At 44.7% G+C, this 20,237-nt stretch overlaps 1 protein-coding gene and 1 long non-coding RNA gene across 2 annotated transcripts in view; one reads left to right on the top strand and one right to left on the bottom strand.

Moving 5' to 3' along the window:
• Window positions 1-20,237, top strand: part of LOC134547345 (uncharacterized) — a 54,490-nt gene that overhangs the window by 12,321 nt on the left and 21,932 nt on the right. The window contains exons 4-6 of the long non-coding RNA XR_010079449.1: window positions 9,293-9,417; window positions 12,550-12,660; window positions 13,484-18,356. This is a non-coding gene — a long non-coding RNA (uncharacterized LOC134547345). The remainder of the gene's footprint in view (window positions 1-9,292; window positions 9,418-12,549; window positions 12,661-13,483; window positions 18,357-20,237) is intronic.
• On the bottom strand, window positions 161-13,524 carry PSEN2 (presenilin 2). Its single transcript, XM_063391144.1, has 10 exons — window positions 13,381-13,524; window positions 12,407-12,636; window positions 11,306-11,447; window positions 10,375-10,442; window positions 9,373-9,593; window positions 8,409-8,507; window positions 6,816-6,893; window positions 5,127-5,246; window positions 4,509-4,627; window positions 161-2,630 (listed from the first exon to the last, which is right to left on the bottom strand). Exons 1-10 carry the CDS (start codon window positions 13,522-13,524, stop codon window positions 2,475-2,477), a joined length of 1,377 nt encoding a protein of 458 aa, XP_063247214.1. The 3' UTR covers window positions 161-2,474.

Raw genomic sequence — 20,237 nt, 5'->3', positions numbered from 1 at the left:
TGAGTCAGTATCTCATGTAGCAGCCAGCTGTGAGTAGGGTAAATCCTGCCCTCTGCATTTCACATCTTAGGCCATGCTGCACAATGTTAACATCACAAACAAAACTTCACTTTATGCACAGGTGAAAACGTCCAAAGAGATGAGAAATCACTCCACAAAATTTTAAAATTTGCGTGTCTGTGCATGTATGCACATAAACACAAATATATATTTGTAGTAAATACATATGAACTTTTACACAATTATAACCACTCCATTATATCCATGATATACTCCTATCACTCACTAGGACAATACATTCTGTTGCACTGCCGGAATCTCTTGCTCAGTTACCTTTTAAGTTACAGTTCTTTTAAGTTCTGCAGAACTGGTCAGTGGAAGTCAGTCTTTGGCAAGCAGGTATCTGCAGAAAACCAGTGGTGATCCTTCAATATGTGAAGGTTCCCCTCCCAGTTTCCTTCAAGTATCAACTCTGCTTTCATAGAAATAGTTTCTAACAATATGTTACAACCCTGATAAGCCAAGCAGGATTTTTCTTTCAGTATATACAAATAATTCACACCCTCTCTACATCATGCAATGCAAAAAGTAAAATCATGTTTCCCAGTGATTCTAGTCCGATTTGGCCCCATAACTTTTTCGTTAAAAAGAACAAACACAAACAAATACAAAAAGCAACTCTCACATAAACCTTAAAAATCAGCAAACAAAGCTCTACTGATTTACATTTCCAAAGGAAATACCTTTTAGTAATAATTAACTCTGTCTGCAGTTGTCAAGTCCACACATTGCATATGTGAGAAATGAGGACAGAAAACTAATAAAGAGCAAGAGTTACTGACTTGTGCAGACTGAGACACACACACACACACACACACCTTGTAAAAACCCTTATGCACTTTTAAAAATTAGTCTGCATCACCTGTGTGATGTCCTTGTTAAATATCAAAGCAGATGAGCTTGAACAGGTCTACTGGAAAAAGCACTATGTAAAAATGTGCAATTCAAAGCCTTAGCTAAAAAGTATTTCCAGAAATTGAATTCTATGTCTCTCAATGACATGGCATTATTCATGAAATCTCACATAATGTTACATTTACTGACACTGATCAGCTGTCAAAGAAAACTGAGCTTGTTTGAGTAACAGACACAAGTAAAAAGAAAAGGAAAAAAAAATCACAGAACTTTGGCAACTACTGAAAAACTGACTCAAAGAGTAGAAATAAAATTATTTTCAATGGTGGACAAAACATAAAGAAAACATAAAGGTTCAGTATGTCCTATGTATTTTTACTGACACCAAGCACTGTGATTTTCTTAATTAACTCACTTGAGGGTGTATTTAGCTATTCCTAAAAGTAATGTAACAACAGAATAAAGTTTGCACCCCAATATTTTGATACAAACTATGACTGGATATTTCCAAAAGAGTCCCTTTCACACTAAATAGCTATTTTAAAATTTGTAATTAAAAAAATAATCTTTCAACAGTAAAAAACCTAGGTAAACCAAGTTTCAGTCAGTGTAAGAGAGGACCTCTTAATAAAGGGAAGGTAAATCCTCCTTTGGAGTAGTTACAACAATGCACAGAAATGAGACCAGAAACACACACAGTAAGTTACAGGTCTGATTTACTAGAGTTGTTCTGTCATTTCCACCTTAGGGTCATTTCAGGATTGTAGTAACCTACAATAGGACCCAGAAAAATATTTCCTAAAAACTGAAACATTGGGAGGAGAGAGCAGTATCTGTTTCCACACGCCGAGGATCCGATGCACTGGAAGGGGCAGCCCTGCCTTCACCAGCCGCTTGCTGCAGGGGTGGATGTGCCCAGAGCCAGGGGCCTGAGGTTCAGACATCCCACACCACTGACATCCTGTCTCAATCCCCCATGGCTCACTATGTCTAACTAAGGCCAGAATAAACAGGCCTTGGGGGCAATTTCAGCAGGTGCTGTGTGCACAGCAGCCAACGCAGGAGGTTCAGCCTCACTTCTCTAATGCCCACACTCTGCTCTGTGCGTGCTGCCAGCTGTGCTTTTCCAGTCACTTGCACCTTGTGTTTGCTCAACACTTCACACATGCGGAGACTCAGAAATTCTAGAGAAGGGTTAAAGTTGACTGCAGTTCCAGGGCTGAAACTCCTTACTTAGCTCCTGGAAGATCAGACCCCTCACCTCTCCAGTGTTCCATGCCAAATGCAGGTTTCTGTGCTCACAACAGCCACTGTGCACATGAAATAAAATAAAAGTAACACTCTGACATCAGCAAGGAGCCAGGCTTTTCACCAAGAGTCCTGTGAAAAATCTCAGTTCAACACGTAACTATTAGATTTTTAGTACACAGCATGTCACGGAATTAGTGTTTTCCTTACAAATATATGGCACTAAGTGTAAAAACTTTATGACCTATTCCAAACATTGTACCATACTTCACAGCAAAGCTTGAAAAAGAATCCTCTAACTCCCACTTCTTCTAAATATACAGCTGGTGGGAGGCCAGGGTGTCCATGAACGGTCGCACAAGGTTGTCTGTCGAGAAGTAGAAGATCAAGCCAAAGGTGATGGAGATGGGAAGAGCAGGCAGTGCTTTCTTAAAAACAGCCAGTAGTAAAAGTGTTAGGCATAAACCCTGTCAGAGAGAAGAGAATAAAAAACACAAGCAGATAATAGTAAGACAACCAGAAATACATCTGTCACCAACAGGCCAACATACAGATAATTATCCATATGCACTGCAGAGCACTGAAGCCAGCCAGAGCTACCAGCAGCACAATGGGTATTTGCCCACAGCTTCATTTCTCACACAAGTTGGCCAGGTTTTTCCCCAGCAGTCTTGAGCACAGAGAAAGTGGTATAAACAGCTGAGAAAGTGGTATAAACAGCAAATGCAGAGGTACAGCTGACCCCAGGAGGTTAACTTCTTTATTATTTTACTCCTTGTTTGGTGCCATTATGAATGAAGTACTGATGCAGCAGACAAAAGCACTTAAATCCTGGTGAACAGCACACACAGAAGTTCCACTGAAGGTCTCTAATACACAGCAGGATATACTTAAAACACATTCCCAGCTTACAAGGTCTCTTAGGGTAAAAAAAGGAAAAAAAAGAAAAGAAAAAAAGAGGAAAAAAACCCCCAAGAAAACACAAACCAAATCAAATTTCCACTGATATTCTTTTGCCTGGATTGCTTATTACAATGGGTGAGTTCTAGTTTTATCTGGATAGCAGCCCAAGATCTGCTTTTTGTAGCATGGGAGGAAGCTGTTGTATATTCTGGGTAGATACTATGGTTAAGTGCCTTTAGATATTAATTCCTTCTCTCATCAGAGCCCTTTTTAATTCCTCCATGATGACAAAAACTTCCAAGACACTGAGCTCTAAAAAGATCCACTAGCTAAAGATCAGCAGATAGGATTTTTTAAATTCTTTTTTTTTTTAGTGTTTCTGGACTGCAAATTTGTTCACAATCCACCTGAGCCTGCAGTTCTGTTCTTACTCTCTCAGGGCCTACACCTGCTCTTTAAATCTCATCTCCCTTTTAAGATGTGCTTATTGCTTGGAAACTGGAGGGACATTTTTGGGAACCAGAAAGCCACACAGCAGCAAGATTATGAAACTGCAGAAGGAGACAGAACAAGCTTTAGCAGCTCCAAAAAGGACACAGAATGGGGCATTTGGCCTCACAAGACAGATGGCCAAGAACCTTTCCCCCAGCAAAGGGACCCCTGCTGGACTGCGGGATATGGAGCTTGGTGATCCTATGGGTTTCTCTGACCTGTGGGGTCAGAAAGCTACACTGAACTGACTCCAGTTCTAGTCTGCATGCTTTTTGATGCACACTCTTCACAAGTGACAATCACTTGCACTGTCCTTGAGATCTAAGTAGGAAAACAGAGGCCCAAGAAGGACACAGTAATCGATTTTCTTTTACATTCTAAAAATCCTGCTGTTGTCTTTCTGGTTAATTTCCATGAGGATGTTGAAGTAAACAGCAAATGCATAATAAGTATTTTCCTCTTAGCTGGAAGCTTAACAGTGTGTCTTCATTAGACATGGCAGGACCAACTCTTTAGCAGCTACAGTATGTTATTCATCTGCTTTTACTGATAATTTCCATGGATCTAAATCTCCTTCCTTCTCATTTTTTCCAGTTCAAATAGTAGCATAAGATAGGTCTTCACCCTCTTATCTATCCGCTCCCCTTAACATAACAGAGTTAACCTTTTCAACTACACTTGCTAATCAGTGAGGAGTTCCTAATATTGACTCTTGTGGCTGAAGCAAACACACCAGCAGTTCCCTGGGGCTGTTTCACCCCCACCACATCCATGCTTGGCTCTGCTCTGATTAGTCTGGATCATTCTTCTGCAGTGGCTGTTTAAAGCCTAGAGACAGAGTATTCCTAAATACCTAGCACGTTACCTGAACTGATCTAGCTGCTGGTACTTCTGGCAACACTTCTGTGCTGAACAGAGTATGACAGAGCTTTTAAAAGCTGCTCACTTACTATGAGAATGGCTACAAAGCAGGCCAGGGTGGTATTCCAGTCTCCACTAGCTGTGGCAGCTGCTTTCCCAACAAGCACACTGTAAAATATGAAGTCTCCAAGGCCCAGCTTCACACCCCCTGAAAGAAGTAGAAAAAGAAAACAAGTGTTAATTCTGAGCCTCCTGTTTTGCTTCCTCCTGAACAAATTCCTGTCCCCTGGGTAGCAGGTGAAGGATCCCAGTCCTGGCTACCAACCTGGACCCACACATTCCTGAGTCGGCTGAGACTTCCAGCCTCTCTTCCCGCTAATTGCTTTTGTTCTCCCTCATTCTCTGAGGTGCTTCCCTGGGCTGCTTTACAAATGAACAACTGAGGAAGCACAAGGACAGAGAGGGACAGGAGTCAAGGGGAAGAAGGAACTGTTTAAATTGTACATGTAGCCAACAGATGTCACTGGAACCACAATCCCAGAACAGATTCTGCAGCAGCAAGAGTAGTACACAGTCAGACTCAAGATCTTTGTTGCTCAGCGAGCACAGCTATTCAAATTAACTGTGATTAGACCAAACTAGGTATCAGAGTGTTAAACACAAGGAGTCAGGCTCTGCCTGAAAACAAGGTAGGAAGCTTCCCTTACTTTCTTCCTCCTCGAGCTCCTCTAAGGAAGTGACGGGGCGGGTGGGAACAGGACTCCTGGCCTCTGACATCTGAGACTCTGCATGTGAAGGGCTCCTGAGGTGTTCTCTCCCATCTTCAGCTTGGTTCCACAAAAACAGGCCAAGAGCAGATTACAAAAAAAAAAAAAAAAAAAAAAATAAAAAGAAACACAAGAGACAGCTACCTTTATAAGATGTTTTAGCCCATGAAATCCACACTCCTGTGAAGCTGCCCTGCAGTGGGTAAGCCCTTTGTCTCTTGGGGGTTTGACCATCAGGACCAGTTGAAGCAGAGACATTTAGTGGCTTTGAGGGAAACACGTGTGTCACTGTGTGGAACAGCTGGAAGGGTGCATGTTCACAGCTTCTCTGGCAGGAGCTCAGTGGCTTTAACAGGGGAGCACGGACACAGACCTAACATTGCTCTGCACAGGCCAGAATGACACAGAAAACCCACTGAAGTTAATATGCAGTCCCACAGTGTTATACCTTTGGGGTGGAGGTGCTCAGGTATTCCCTAACCAGTCATGTAACAAAATGGATGACTAGGAGGACTGCCATTTATGAGACAAGTCCTGAGTCACACTGACACTGGACTTGACTGTTCACATGTAGAAAGCAGACACATTTCATTGTCCACAAATTTAACTTTTCCCCCCTCTGTTAAAGCACATCTGACAGAGCTTTTGCCAGTACTTCTGGCAGCAGCCAGTCTGTGATATATGACTCTGACAGTTCCTATTTTTTGTAAAAGCTGCTACAAACTCTTCAGTCCATGTCAGTTTGAGAGGCTGCTGCTGCTGCAGGTGCAAGCAGACTGTGATCTGGGACACAGGGCTTTCCCAGAGCATTCTGTACCCCTCAGCATGTAGTCTGTGCCTGCTCTGTGCCCCATTTCACAGAAGGATTGTGTCCCTGCCATTCCTTGGTATGTCAGCTGCTTCATCCTGAAATAAGCAGCATGTTCAGTTATCAAACCTTGCACACATTTATTGCTTTAACATTCAAGGATACTGAAGGGCAAAGGACTAGACAGGAAATCCTCCTAAAACCACAAGTAAGATTTTATTCAGTCACATTAAAACTGCAGTTTAATTTGCATCTCAAGAGGCTAAAAGCAAAGGCATCCAAATTACTGAAGAACAAGCTACAATGTAAATTGGATCACAAAAGCTACTGGTGGTTAACTGTCTTAACACAAGGCTTTACCCAAGGGTAAAGACATTTATTTTCTTTAGCAAGGTGAGCATATGGCACTTACAGAGAGGTGCTCCATGAAGTTCACCAGCTCATCAGTATTATATTTAGGAACCTATGTTGTAGTTTACCATCCCCAGTATGGAAAAATATAACCCCCACTAGCCCACTTTCTGTTTTGACTTCAGTACACCGAAGATGTGAGCTGAACAACACTTCTGTTTGATTTGTTGTTTGTTTGGGGTTTTTTTTTAATAAAAGTGGCCTGAATACTGAAGCTTCCTACACTGTCTGTTCATCTTTGCTGCCAGTCTTAACAACAGGTTTACGAACATCACAGAGTTCTGCATGTAACAACACTGAAAAAAATTCATCCATCAGGATTTGGGGGCTTATGTTTACGTTCAGTCTCAAACATATTCATTATTTCTGTAGGAGAGTGCTCCGTATGGGAGAGGGACATGCAAACAAACCTGCATCCCACATCTGCTGACTTGGTCCTCTTGCTGCTGTGTCTGGCTTTGCCATTCCAACTGTCCACATCATAGCAGCTGGAAGGAAGAAAGTAATCAGCTGCATAAAACATTGGCCACTATAGCTCCGAGGAAATAAGTATTTAGCTGTCCCTAAAAATACAAACCCTTGCCCCTATAAATGCTTTTAAAATACTCAGTTGGTTTCCCCAGGCACTGAGACAGCACGGTGGGAGAAAGCCAAGGCAATGCATCCATTCAGTTTTTAAGGAAGTCCCAGAGCACAAGTAGCTAAGAGTCAATATAATTGTCTCTGTGGATTAAAAAAAGCAGAATTCCAGAACTAGGGTCCTCAACTCCTTTATTTTCTTTCTGATTTCTGTCTCTTCTCTTCAAAGAAAACAATTTCCCAGGGAATGATGGTAATACAAAAGGTAACCAGAGGTTAACTAACACAGCTAACTCATGTTCTGCTAAAGGTATAGCATACACACAAGGGATTATAGGAACTGTCAGAATGCAAGTTTTCTCTCTGCCTGTTGGGGTTCCATCCTGTCAAAATATTGCATATTTCTGTTTCGGTTCCAATAGCAACTGATGTTTGGGGATTTATTCTTGGGATCCTAAATTAGAAAGGAATACAGACCATTCTGAAATCAGCAGAAGGGAACTCAAATTGGCTTTTTATTTAAGTGTGCATCAATCTCCCTGATTTTATAGAAGCTAAGCTAAACAAAATAAGCTAAGGCAAACACAGTGCCTGCTTGGAACACATAAAAGCATTTATGTAACATTAAATGCTTGAAGAAAAAAAGAAAATCGGTCAGCTTGTAGGAATCCTCAGCTTAGCACCAAACATTTGGGAATAACCCTTCATCCTCCAAGTGATGTAATGAAAAAGTCAGTGAGGTCCATGAAGCACTTGAGTTGAGGTTTCATGAGTGCTGAGTCTCCTGCCTTCCAACAATCTTATCTTAAGCATCTGGATACCTTCAGACAAGGACACCAGACACTGTGGTAGTTAAACAGCCCAAGAAAGCCAGGGAACAGATGACTGATTCTGTTTGCAGGGTAGTCCTTGAGTGGAAAGCAAAGTGAGGAGCCACACAATGAACAATAAAGCAAATATATTCTAAGCACTGCCATCTGTACAGTAGAGAGGGCAAGAGGGGGCTGCAGGAAGCACAGAGCCTCATCACATGTTTAAAGTGTGTCTGTAAAGCACACACACAATGAATAAATGTATTGAGTGAACATCACCTCATCACAGAACCTGGCAAACACTGCTGCCCGCCTCACACAGGGTTTTGTGTGCAGAAAAAAGAGGCATATTCTGCACTATATTCATGAAAGGATAAATCTGTTTCTGAACATTCAGCTTCACAAGGTAAATGCAGGCTCCTTTGGCTAATTAGAGTTAGCAAGGTTGTAACTGATAAACAAGGCCTTCTACAAATGGTGTGTTCCAGAACATAATTGTGCACCATTCTTAAGGCAAGGAAGTAGCTAAGACAGGCCTCTTTGCTTTGACACATAAAATAGTTTAATAGAGTTTCATCTGGCTAAAAACATTGACATTGAAATCTTACTCACAGGAATATATTAATGCAGGAAAAATGGGCTCATTTCTCTCCTGTGCAGTTTCTACCAGCATTCTCAGTGGCCCCTTGGGACAGAGAACAGCCATCAGATCTGCAGGAAGAAAAGGACCAATCTCATCTTGAACTGTCATGCATATTTTACATTCTTTAAGATATTCCTCCCTCAAATTTACATCTATCCATATAAACCAGATGATTTCCTGAATGACAGTTTCTACCACTTTGCATAACTCTAGCTGTTCTAGTCCCTGAAAGTGTTGTTCACTTAAAATACCATCTCCAAGCCTTAATGTAATAAAGAGTTTTCACTGTGCTAATCCTATAAAAAGCCCCTTGAGAATACCACATGAGTTCTTTGGAAACAGACAGCAGCATTTCATTGAGATGTTAAATTTAATTAGAGGAAGGGTGGGGGTGCTTTGTTCACGTTCCACAATCCATCACTACATACAGTGGCTCTGTGTTTCACATGAATGAAGTCCAGTACCTCTGGACTTTCACATGTGCTCTGAATTTCACATGAATTTAGTCCAGTACCTCTTTGCCTACCCTCTCTCCTCCATCAGATCTCCTCCCTCTTGTTCTGCAGGTTCTCTTGAAACTTGTAACTCATACCAAAATCCACGATCTCTTGATAACAACAAACAAAACCTGGAAGACTGTCAGGTCTGCTACTGATAAAAATCCAACCACCTCTACCATGCAGTTAGGTGAGATTCAGTTCTTCCATGACTTGGTGATCCACTTTGAAAGACCTGCTTAAAGTACACTATCTACACGAACAGTTAGCAAGAGAGAAGGCAGGGAGTCCAATTAATTGCCCATCTGGCACTTCCTAAAGCTTTTAGCACCATAAAGTTGTTTTTTTTTTTGAAGGACACACAGAGTCCTGAGACTGCCTCAGAATAACCTCTTCAGGAGCCACACCTTGAGAGTCACAACCCAGACAGACTTACCATAGATGGAGATTGCACCTAGAATCACCCATGCTGACCACTCAGGTAGATATTTAATGAACACCAATGCCATTAGAGCACTGATCATAATGAGATAAGCTTGCTGGAGCTGCAAGGGACCTTTCCAGTGGATGCAAATCATTCCAACAGCTCCAAAATTCCAGATGACTATGAACAGAGTGGGATAATCCATGGCCACGTTGTACGTCTTCAATACTTCACTGGAATACCACAAGAAAATTTAACTGAGCAGTGAAAACAAGGGCCATGCAAAGCATCCCACTGGCTGTAGTTTAAAAAGAAGCCCCCAACTACACCAGGAAGAACCAGAATAGAGCAACTCTCATCATGAAAGGGGAACCTGCCCTTTGGCTACTTGCTGCTCTGAGCTCTGTTCCTCTTGCATGAGATGGATGTGCTGTGTTACAGACCAGCACCACACTGCCTTAGTCCTCAGTTCAACAGCAATTCCAAGGGTCTGAGCAGGCAGGATTTGAAGTCTCAAAGGAGCATAGGTCTGTGGCTACATGACTGTCTACAGCAAAGAAATCCTGTCAGTGTCATCCCACCAGGTACAATATGCTCACAGTTAAAAATGAAAATGTCTTAATAAATGTCACCCACAAGTTAAATGTTTCCTTTCACTTGACCTGGGAGCTAAGAGAATGAGCTTGAAACAATGTTGTCTAAGAAAAAAGACAGATAAGTAACTCAGCAGGTAAAGTGCCTTCCCACATGCTTTTCAATGTATAATCCAGGGCCTCTGCACCACAAGATTCCATGTTCAAGGTGTCACTTCCCAGCGATTTTTGTAAAACTGAGCATTGACTATTAAAGATCTTATTTTACACTCTTTAAAAAAGAGAGCTATCTTCTTCTAATAACACTTAAATGTCCATTTGGAGAAGGGGAGACATTCCTTTCCTTGTTCAAAATGGGAATTCTTAGCAAAGAAGTGAAGGAACCCTGAACTGCCAGGTTACCTGCACCATTCCCACTTACCCGAGGTATATGTAGGTAAAGAGGAAGAGCAGCATCAAGGAGGACAGGATCAGCCAGCCATGGATGAACTATCAAGGGCAAGAAGAGACAGTGATTATAGGGGCTGTTACCCCTGCACAGGTCACAGAACTGCACCCCAGTGGCCTCCTTCTGCACTCCTCTTCCAGTGTCCAAAGACCCTGCCTGCCCTATGGTCAGAGAAGGAGGAAGGACAGCCAGTTCCTCCCAGTTCTCCCACTTTCATTTTGTATTCTGTCTCTTAGGGTTTAAGTTGGTTTGGGTCTTTTTTCAGTCTCTGGCCTAAGCGTTTTCATGGGTATCCATACTGTCTGCTGGCTCATACAGGTGAGCACATTCTTTGTGTCTGCTAGGAAGGAGGAGGGGTTTGCCCAAGGCTGTAAAATAAACTCTGTCTTTGGGACAAGTTTAAAAAGCAGGAATGGATAGAGCTCAAATGCTGGGCTGGTTCCATATATAAGAACTCCCTGAGCACCATAGAACCTGAATGTGCCTTTCCCTCCAAGCCTTGTGCTCTTGTACCAGAGCTTCCATTGGCAGGAATAATACCAGTTCCCACAAAGCTTGTCTGAAATGTCTTAATAGAAGGCATTCCCAGTAAATGGTACCACTTAGTCCGTAAGTACAAATGGCAAAACATTTGGATCAGATGCAGAAAACTCAGACCTGACTTACACAAAGTAGCAGACCCTGGTTTTAGGGGTCTTCCATTAGTGACAAAATAACAGCAAAGCCTATTCAGAGCCATTGATCCATCACTACCACAAAGACTTCTGCACAGTACAATTCCTGCTGTGCCCAAGATGAGGATGAGCCAGTGCAGTGCCTGTGTGTCTCACTGCCATGCAAGGCCCATTTGATGCCAGGCTCACAGCACAGAGAGGTGGAAAAGGCTGTGGCATGAATGCTTTACCTTGTAGCAGCGATATTTATAGAGCAGCACCAGGAACACGGTCATTACGATGATGACACTGATCATTACGATGGTGTTCAACACCGAGTTCAAGAGACGCTGGCCCACAGATGGGGTGTCCTCGCTGAAAGGGGTGTAGATCCTGCAGGATAAAGCAACAGCCATATAAAGTACAGATATTCTTTTCCATCTGTCCCAGATAAAACCTCTCAGTGTGTGGGAAAGAAAGGGAGGTAGGACTGCCAAGGACAGCAAACATGAGATGTAGCCTCTGAAGGAGCTGGGCTCTAGTTAATTATCAACTAAAGATTAGTGGTCTCTATCAAAACCACATTCTTAGAGAGCAGCTGTGGCTGGCAGAGCTCTAAGCAAAAAGACCTAGAGTATAAATGACTTTATTTTAGTAAATGGTCTGCAGGCCACGAATTTTCATTGCATGCTCTGGAACCCCTCCATGATAATGACAAGGATACTTCCCAGGTGCTGTTCTGAAATGGGGGACACCCTTTCTTTCCACACTTGGTAGGAGAATCTTGGACTCATTTATCCCTTCTGACCACCCTACACCCCTTCCCCCATTTTTTTTCCTTTGATTCAGTTCAAGGGACCACAGTTCCCCATTCTCCACCCCATATATAATGCACAGTTAGAGCCCCAGGAGCCAGGCACTGTCAGCAGGGGCTGGATGGAATTACGTATCCACACCATGAGTCTTTAGGAACCAGAAATATCACCAGGAAATGAGACACTCATCCAAATGAACATGCTATTCCCTGATTGCTGCCAGCTACTGAGTGAACAGCCTAGGAGTTCAGCCTGGGCCCTTTATGCTGCAGAATGAAGCAGCTCCATTATTATGCTGCTCCCAGGCCTCACTGAGGGCACCCTAAATGACCGTGCTAACACATTGGTGCAATGCAGGTATGGGAAAAACTCACACAGGTGAACACAGCGTACTTTAGTAAGCTCTCTGTATGTTTCTACAGCCACCTGTGCCTGTGTAAATGTTCTCCCAGCCTGCCAAGGAAGCACTTTGCGTGCACAGAGCGTGTGTGGAGCAGGGGGTCCCACATACTCAGGCTGTTTGCAGACCCCACTTACAGCTGCCCGTTTTTCTCCGTATAGAAGCGCACTGACTTTATGGTGGCGACGACAACAATCATACAAAGGGTGACAGGCACAAAGAGCATGATTACATGCTTTGCTCCATATTTCAGAGTCAGTTCCTCCTCTTCATTTTCCAGGGCGCTTTCTCTCACTGCAACACCCGAGCCAGACGTTTCTCCACCAGTGACATTGTTCGGGCCGCGGCTGCTGCCTGCTCGCCTCTTCTGAAAAGAAATATTAGCAAATGTGTAAGGTGTTTCTTTTCTTTATGTTCAAAGCTTGATTCCATCATATCTCATGAGGCTGCTGTAGGCCACCACAGCCTAGCAGCTGAGTCCTAATAGGAAGGCACCAACTGAACAATAAAATTAGAAATTCCATTAAATTCCATCGCAAACAGGTTGCAACAGAGTTTTTAAACCAATTCTCTGAGTATCTAAGGACCTCTTCAAATGCAAATATATAGATAGACACATGAACATGAAGGGCAAGATGCCCAGAAGTAGATAGAAAAAATGTCATCTGAGGTGACATAAGCTTGCGATGTTCCTCTTCTCCGAACAATGCTGTGCTTGCTTTATCCTGCTGCTTTGCTGGCAGCTGGACTAGATTCTGTTCTAACATTAGCTGCCTCTGACCAGAGCAGACAAAGGGTATCTGGCAAAACAAGAAGGCTAAAAAGGATATCCTGCAACAGTCATATGTGCATCAGGTCCTGATTAAATGCCTGTATCTTTACCAAAAGGAAGGAAAAGGGAGGAGTATATATGGAGATAAAAACGGGGAAAAAGTCAGAGTGGAGGAAATGGCAACAGGCAGTGCTGCTGCTGGCTGAGAGTGACACCAGGAAACACCACTGACCAAAGCCAATCCTAGAATCCAGTCTGGTAGGAGGGATTGAGGAGTAGCAGGACTACTTCTGTCACCACACCACATGTCCTCGCTCCCCATGACGGACACACACCTACCCTATGTGCCTGTGCCTCCCCTGCTTCCGAGGCCTGAAGGCCATCCTGGTAGGAGGGTACTGGAGGGCTCTCTGCAGACATCAGGGATGTTCTCTCATTGCAGGGCTCCTCCTCGCTGTCCGAATTGTTCATGAACGTGATCATCGCCGCTTTCCAAGGGAGCGCTCACGAGGGCACAGCCAAGCACTACTCAAGGCTGTGGGGACAAGAGAGCAGAGCAAACAGTGAACACCACTCTGCAAATAACTGAAAGTCTGAAGAGGATTCAGCAGATTTCAGCAAGGAAGCTCCAGCACACCATGTAGTTCCATCTTCTCCCAACAGCAGAGTTATCCTGCCCTCACCCAGGCATGACAATCTGTTCAGCTGAAGTCACTGAAACAGCTGCAGGCACAGATATCAGCAAAATGCAGCACTAAAGAAACCTGCTTTTTCTTTACCACAGCTTTCACACTTGCTGCCTCTATTTCCTCTCTCCCACCTTACCTTCCACAAAGGAGGTTTCTCAGCGCTCAGTGTTTGTTTGGCAGGGGCCAGACAGACACCTTCAGACAGCTTCACCTCACACACTGGCTGCCTGTCAGAAAGCTCCGAGAGCTCAGCTCTTACACAACACTCCTGCGAGCATCAGCAAGGAGCAGAAGTTTCTTAGTAACCTGGAGCCTCAGCTTTGCATAAGCCACTAATCAGGAGCTACATGCTGTCTTATGACTGTTTATTACCCAGATAAATTTTAGTAGCAGTGCTTCTCTTTGCCGATGAAGAGGTTTGCATAGCAAGGGAAAGACCTGTCTCCTTAGGTGAGCCACTTGTGGGTTTTTCCTTATGTTGTCTTGGGATTAAAAGCAAAACTACTAAAACATGGAGAATAAATGTGGGGGCTAGAAATGCTTGGCCTCTTTTCACCTACTGCTATGCAGAAAAGCAGGCAAAGCAGTGACAGAGTGCAGAAAGGACAGGAACAGCTCCTCTTCCTAGACACAAGAGGGAGAAGGTGGACTGCCCTGAATACTGCAGAACAGCCTTAAAATCAGGATTTCAGGAAGTTATAAATGCAACTAATAGGAAAATTCTTTTTAGCATTTATTTAGTCAGCTTAACAAAGCAAGTAATTAATCATTTTCTGATACTCAGCCATTTGTCCACAAGCAAAACCATACCTCTAATGCATTATAAGCAGTTATATCTACCAGAACAACTCTCCTCTACAGAACCTTACCCGAGCTCCTGTGTCTCAGGAAACAGAAGAGGAAGCTGAAAAAGCCACGTGATTTGGACACAGTCACTTAAATCTGAATCATTTACAGCCCAACCAGCACACCCTGACGTCAGAGTGGATACTTTGAAGATCTGTGAGATATTCTTGCTTCTCACTAAAGAAACTCACTTTGGAGGAAGGAAAAAGGGAAGAGTAGGAGAGCCCTCCCCCCTTTCTTTCACAGCCTCCTCAACACATCTGCACCTTCAAGAAATTTTAGAACATCAATTCAATCCACCCAAGTGAAACATTTTTCAGACATCTGCTCCTCCCCTGGCTTCTCTTGCTTTTTCGTAACATTTTGTTCCTCCTTTGGTGATAAAAGTGGTACAGTTATGGGAAACAGAAGCAAGGCTAACCCTCACACCAGGCCTGTCAGCTTCATAGTAATCCCATGTTCTTATGAGTGAGCTGCTTAACCCTTGGGCGCTTATTTCTTACAGAGACCAAGATCTCCTCTCTGGATGGTTACACATTCTTTTGACTGAGCACATGAGGGCTCACAATTTACAGCTGGGACACTACAGCTGCTCCAGTTATAGGATTCAGGTCCTTAAAGAAGTCGGATACATAAAGCCATTCAATCATGACATACTTTTGGATGAGGAACAGGACAAGTTATGCATGCCACAGGATCTGTGACCTACAGAATTTAAATAACTCTCAAAACCTTCTGTTCATGTCAGAGACCAGGGAGGAAATAAATAAAGCTTTACTCACTGAGAGTTTGGGATAAATATTTAGGTTTCAACAACCCGATGAAAATACTGAAGAACTTTTTCTCACATTATTTAAGAAATCATTTTTGCTACATAAAGAGAGCAATTCTGCAGAGGACTTTGAAGGGACAGCCAGTTAGCCTACTTTCAATACCCTAGTTATACCCACTGGAGGAGTTAAGCCAATAGCAAAACCACTGTGCCAATTACTAACCTTCACAGTTACGTGGGAAGAAATAAACTCAGGTTGAAATACAGCCAATTTTAAGGACATTTTCTACTATGCTCTCCCAATAAGTAAATGGACACGCAAGGGTGCCATGATACTTTTGATCAGCAAGCAGATTCAGACCTGAACATAGCTTCACTGTCCCTTGCTCACACAGCCATGGTTCCAGTGAGGGTTGGCACAAGCACACCCCAAAGAATCCAAGACTTTACAGCAGCTCCTGTGGCAGACACCAAAGTCACAGTGGCCTTAGATGGATCTAAACTGTCCTGCCAAAGGGGTTCTCAACCACCCTCCAGCTCTCTGGTGCCAACAGCAGGTGCTCATCAGCTGTGTCCTGCTTTTGAGAAGACAGTGAGGCACCAGTTTCCCTTTGCTGTCACAGAGCCAGGTCCCAGCAGGGCTGGCCCCAGAGTGGCTACGGGAACAGCCCCGGTGGCAATCCCACACCAGGAATACAGAGCACTGTGCAGCCCCCTTCCAGAAGGATTGAGCCTTAAGGTGAAAAGCCCTCTGCTTGCTGCCAGACAAGCAGCCCACCCTCACCTCAGGTCTGCAAAACCCTTGGCAGTGTGGCTTTGTGGCTCTTACCTAAGCAGGGGCCTTGAACATATGGTTTACTGGGGCCCTCTGCCCCACCACAGAGCCAGCAGGGATTTTGTCTAATGCCACTATTTATTCATCAGAGGTGCACTTTGAACTGGCACCAAGGCTGTGCTGGCTGCCAGAGAGAGCTGTGGTTTGAGCAATCTGTCCTCCTGGGGAGGAAGGACCAGCCTGGTCACTCTCAGGCACATGCCCAGCATGACAGCACCCTTTGGGCTGAGCAGAGGGAAAGCACAGAAAGTCAGGGACGTGCTTGATAAAAAAAAAAAAGGGAGCCACAGAGCACCAGGCAGCTAAGACGTGGCTTACAAAGCCACACTGTTTTCTGGTCTCATTTTACTACTTTACTAAGGTAAAGAGCCTTGTGGAAATGATTTCTGCCTGCCAAAAGGATGCTGCATATACCATAATGGAAAGCAAGGGAGCCTTCTTTACTACTTATGCTCATGACAGCAAATACATCTGTGCATATTGACTGTTTTTCTAGGCTGAGCTGAAAAGTGGGGAAGGACAGTTCAGGAATGGAAAACATGGAGCACTGAGATAAATGTAAGCTGTGTCTATATTCACAGAAAGCTTTAGAGCATGATCTACCAAATACATTAAACAATGTGCCAGTCCATTATCAAACTGAAGCACTAAGTTATATCAGTTCTCCTCCCTGCCTCTCAAACCATCAGGTCCCATTCAAAAAAACCATACAATGCTTAAGAGCAAAATGACCCAATTCTCAAAACTGTATGGCAAAAATGAAAGAGGACAGAAACTAGGCCAGTAGTAAGTGCTTCTTAGAGGAGCTGAGGTGGGAATACATTACTCCTGCTTTACAGCAGTCCTGTGAATCCTGAAGGGAAGCAGGAGTCACCAATTCTCTTTCCAGATGTCCTTCACGCAAGAGACCTCTTTCCTGAACTAAGAAAAACCAACTTTATGGCTTTTGGTTAAACTGGGCCAGTTCACTAACATTAAGATCTCGCCTCAGTTTACCTTTTCCTTGCAGCATTTTCATGCCGCAAACAATCTAAATCCTTTGCTTTGCATTTCATCCGTGCCAAATAATATCACTACGATATACAGCTCAGAATAGCTGCTATAGCCTGGCAGAATACTTAATATCCACATTGTTCTCTTTGATGGCAATTAGATGAAGAGAAATGTATTTTCTTTGCTATATTTAGATCAAGAGAAAACTCTGGGACAGCCTGATTTCTCCTAAGTTTTGGCTGCAGCAACCACTGCTGTTGGTAAATATGAAGAGGAAATTAACTTCTAAGAAATCAGAAGTGGTGGGGCCAAAATTAGGAGGAAAGATTTCCATGTTCTTGCCAATAAATAAAGTCATAATGGGCGTGCTGCTAAAATGACTGGGGACTTGGAACACACAATCTCAGTGTGCAAATACCACTCACTATCAACCCCTGAACAAAAATAACAAAAACACAAGATGCTATGGGAAGCTGCAAAGATTTGTAACTTTCTTTTTACATTTTGGCTGAATTAGCACTGCTTTCTCTTGCCCCACAAGAAAGGCACAAGATGTAGCCCCAAAGGGCGATTCTGCTGGCAGAGCTGAAATCAGACCCTCCCCGAGAGTCAGAAGGATCATTTTGCCAGCAGGAAGCCCAAATACTCGATCAGCCAGCTCCTTGTCACAGCATAAAGGCACCACAGCCCTGCAGAACTACTCACGCAAGTAAAACCTCACAGCCCGGCTCACACTTCACATGCGGGAGCAGCAACTCGCATTGGTCCCGGTACTGCTGAGGACATCGGCGCCAGCAGGGGCTGCAGGTGACACTTCGGGGACACCCAAGGACATCGCTGCCGGGGCTGAGTTCCTGTGTCCTGGCCGGGTGGCTGCTCTCCCCTGGGCGCCCAAGGGGACACAGGGACACAGCGGGGCTGGGACTGCTGCCCTGTGCATCCAAGGGCACGGCCAGCCCGGCCGGTGACACAGACAACAATTAAAGAAAAGGGGAAAAAAAACCCAAGACAAGCCCCACCCTGCCAGGCAGAGCAGACCTTTTGCAGGAGGCCAGAGCAGACCCTGCTCCCATGCAGATGTTCTTGCTCCCGGCTTAAAAGATCCGGCGGCCTCCGAAGGTGTGCCGGAGGCGCTTCCACATGAAAGCCGGGATACGCCGCCACCGCCCAGGAGAAAGAGGTATATACGTATTTTAACACACGTACATGCACAAACACACATGGAAGGATGTAATTTTTTATATGCAATATGCACCTCTATAAGAACATACATATGTACGAATATACACACACGGAGACACAGGCAGCTCTGGGAGCGCTGCGACTCCGAGACCCGGCGCGAACGCCGGCGGCTGGCCAGGCCAGGCCAGGCCCGGCCCGGCCCGGCCCGCCCCATCCATAGCCCGCGGCATCCGGCCGGCAGACGGTCCCCATCCCGTATCCCGATCCCGTATCCCGATCCCAGTCCCGGTCCCGGCCCGCGCCCCGGCCGGCCCCGCTGGTTACCTGCTCCCGGCACCGCACGCGCCCCCCGCCGCTCCCATTGGCTCCCGCCCCAACGCCCGCCGGCCGAGACGGCCACGCCCGCCCATTCGCCGTCACAGCCGTCGTTCAGCGTGTGTCCCCGCCTACAGGCCACTCTCCTCCAATAGAAGAGGAGAACGGCAAGAGGCTCGGCCAATAGGAAGGCGGCTGTCCCCGCCCGCCCGGTGCCCGGTGGCGGCCTGTGAGGCGGCGGCGCCGCCATGGCGGGGCGGGGGCGGGCGGCGCCCGGGCCTCGCGTCACGGGGGGTGCCTGGATGGCCGGAGCTGCAGGGGCCATGAAAGTCATTCAGTCCAGGCCCTTGCGTGGCTTGGAGCCTTCCACTAAACCATGTGGCTTAAAGTCCGGTCCAACATGTTCTTGAACACTTTCCAGGGATGGGGCATCCACAGCTTCTCTGGGCCACCTGTGTCAGCGCCTCACCACCCTCCAAGTACGGAACTTCTTCCTAATATCTAACATATAATCGAAACCTACTCTCTTACAGTCTGAATCCATTCCCCCTTGTCTTGTCACTAAATGCTCTTGTAAAAATTTTGTCTTTCTTGTAGACGCCTTTCAAGTATTGGAAGGCTTAAATGCTTATCGACTTATCCCTTCAGTAAATAAAATTATATGCAAGCATGCAGATCCTGATGGAAATAAAAGGAATAGTAAATAATAAAAGAGAAGTGTGGACAAGTAAACAGAGAAACCAGAGGAAATGGCCAAAGAATAGTTTTGCTGGAATTGTCTGATCCCTGCTCAGTTTATAGAACAGAGGGGTGAATAAAGAAAATTACAGTTTCGCCCTATTTGCAATGGGTGTGGGGAGTTTGTACTTCAGACTGTAAGTGTTTTCATTTAAAATTTAAAAAAATCATGATAGTATGCCAGATAATCCAGTAGATAGGTGAAATTGCCCTTCAGTCAGCACATAAACCACTCCTGCCTCTCTTCCCATTGCTTTATCAAGCAGCAGTCAAGTGAAATTAAGATTTTGGCAGCTCTGTAGCACTTGCTCATCACGGCAATTTCCCTCTGCTGTTGTTGTCATTTCGGGAAGCACCTCAGGCACAGACACTGGGAGTATTTACAGCAGAGATTCACAGTCCTCTTTCCTCCATGCCACCCATGATGATTCTGTGTACAAAAGTAATGGAGAGTAAGATGGTAATAAAGGAGACACAAGGTACAAACACGTGAACTGCCCCGCTATAAATCTTTTGCAGATTCCCAGTCTTTAGTTGTCCATCACATTCTTTTCCCCGAATTTCCTGCACAGTATCAGTGACAAGTGATACACCTTGCTTGTACCTGTAATTCTTATTTTGAACACTGCACACAAAACCAAGATACACAGAAAATTCTTCAGAGTTCTGGAGAGCTGCCTGTCCCGGCATGGCCAGCTGGGCTTTGCCAAGGTAAAGTCAGTCTGGAAAAACTGAGAAACTCTGTGCTTGGCTGTGTTCTTCACTAGCCAAGAGCTCTTCACTATCAGCAGCTCTTTCTAACACGTTAGCTCTTTCTAACAGATTT

Source organism: Prinia subflava, chromosome 2 (genome assembly GCF_021018805.1).
Source record: "Prinia subflava isolate CZ2003 ecotype Zambia chromosome 2, Cam_Psub_1.2, whole genome shotgun sequence".
NCBI classification, from domain to species: domain Eukaryota; kingdom Metazoa; phylum Chordata; class Aves; order Passeriformes; family Cisticolidae; genus Prinia; species Prinia subflava.
Note: the sequence above shows the minus strand (reverse complement) of the source record. Positions and strands in the feature narration are given on the sequence as shown.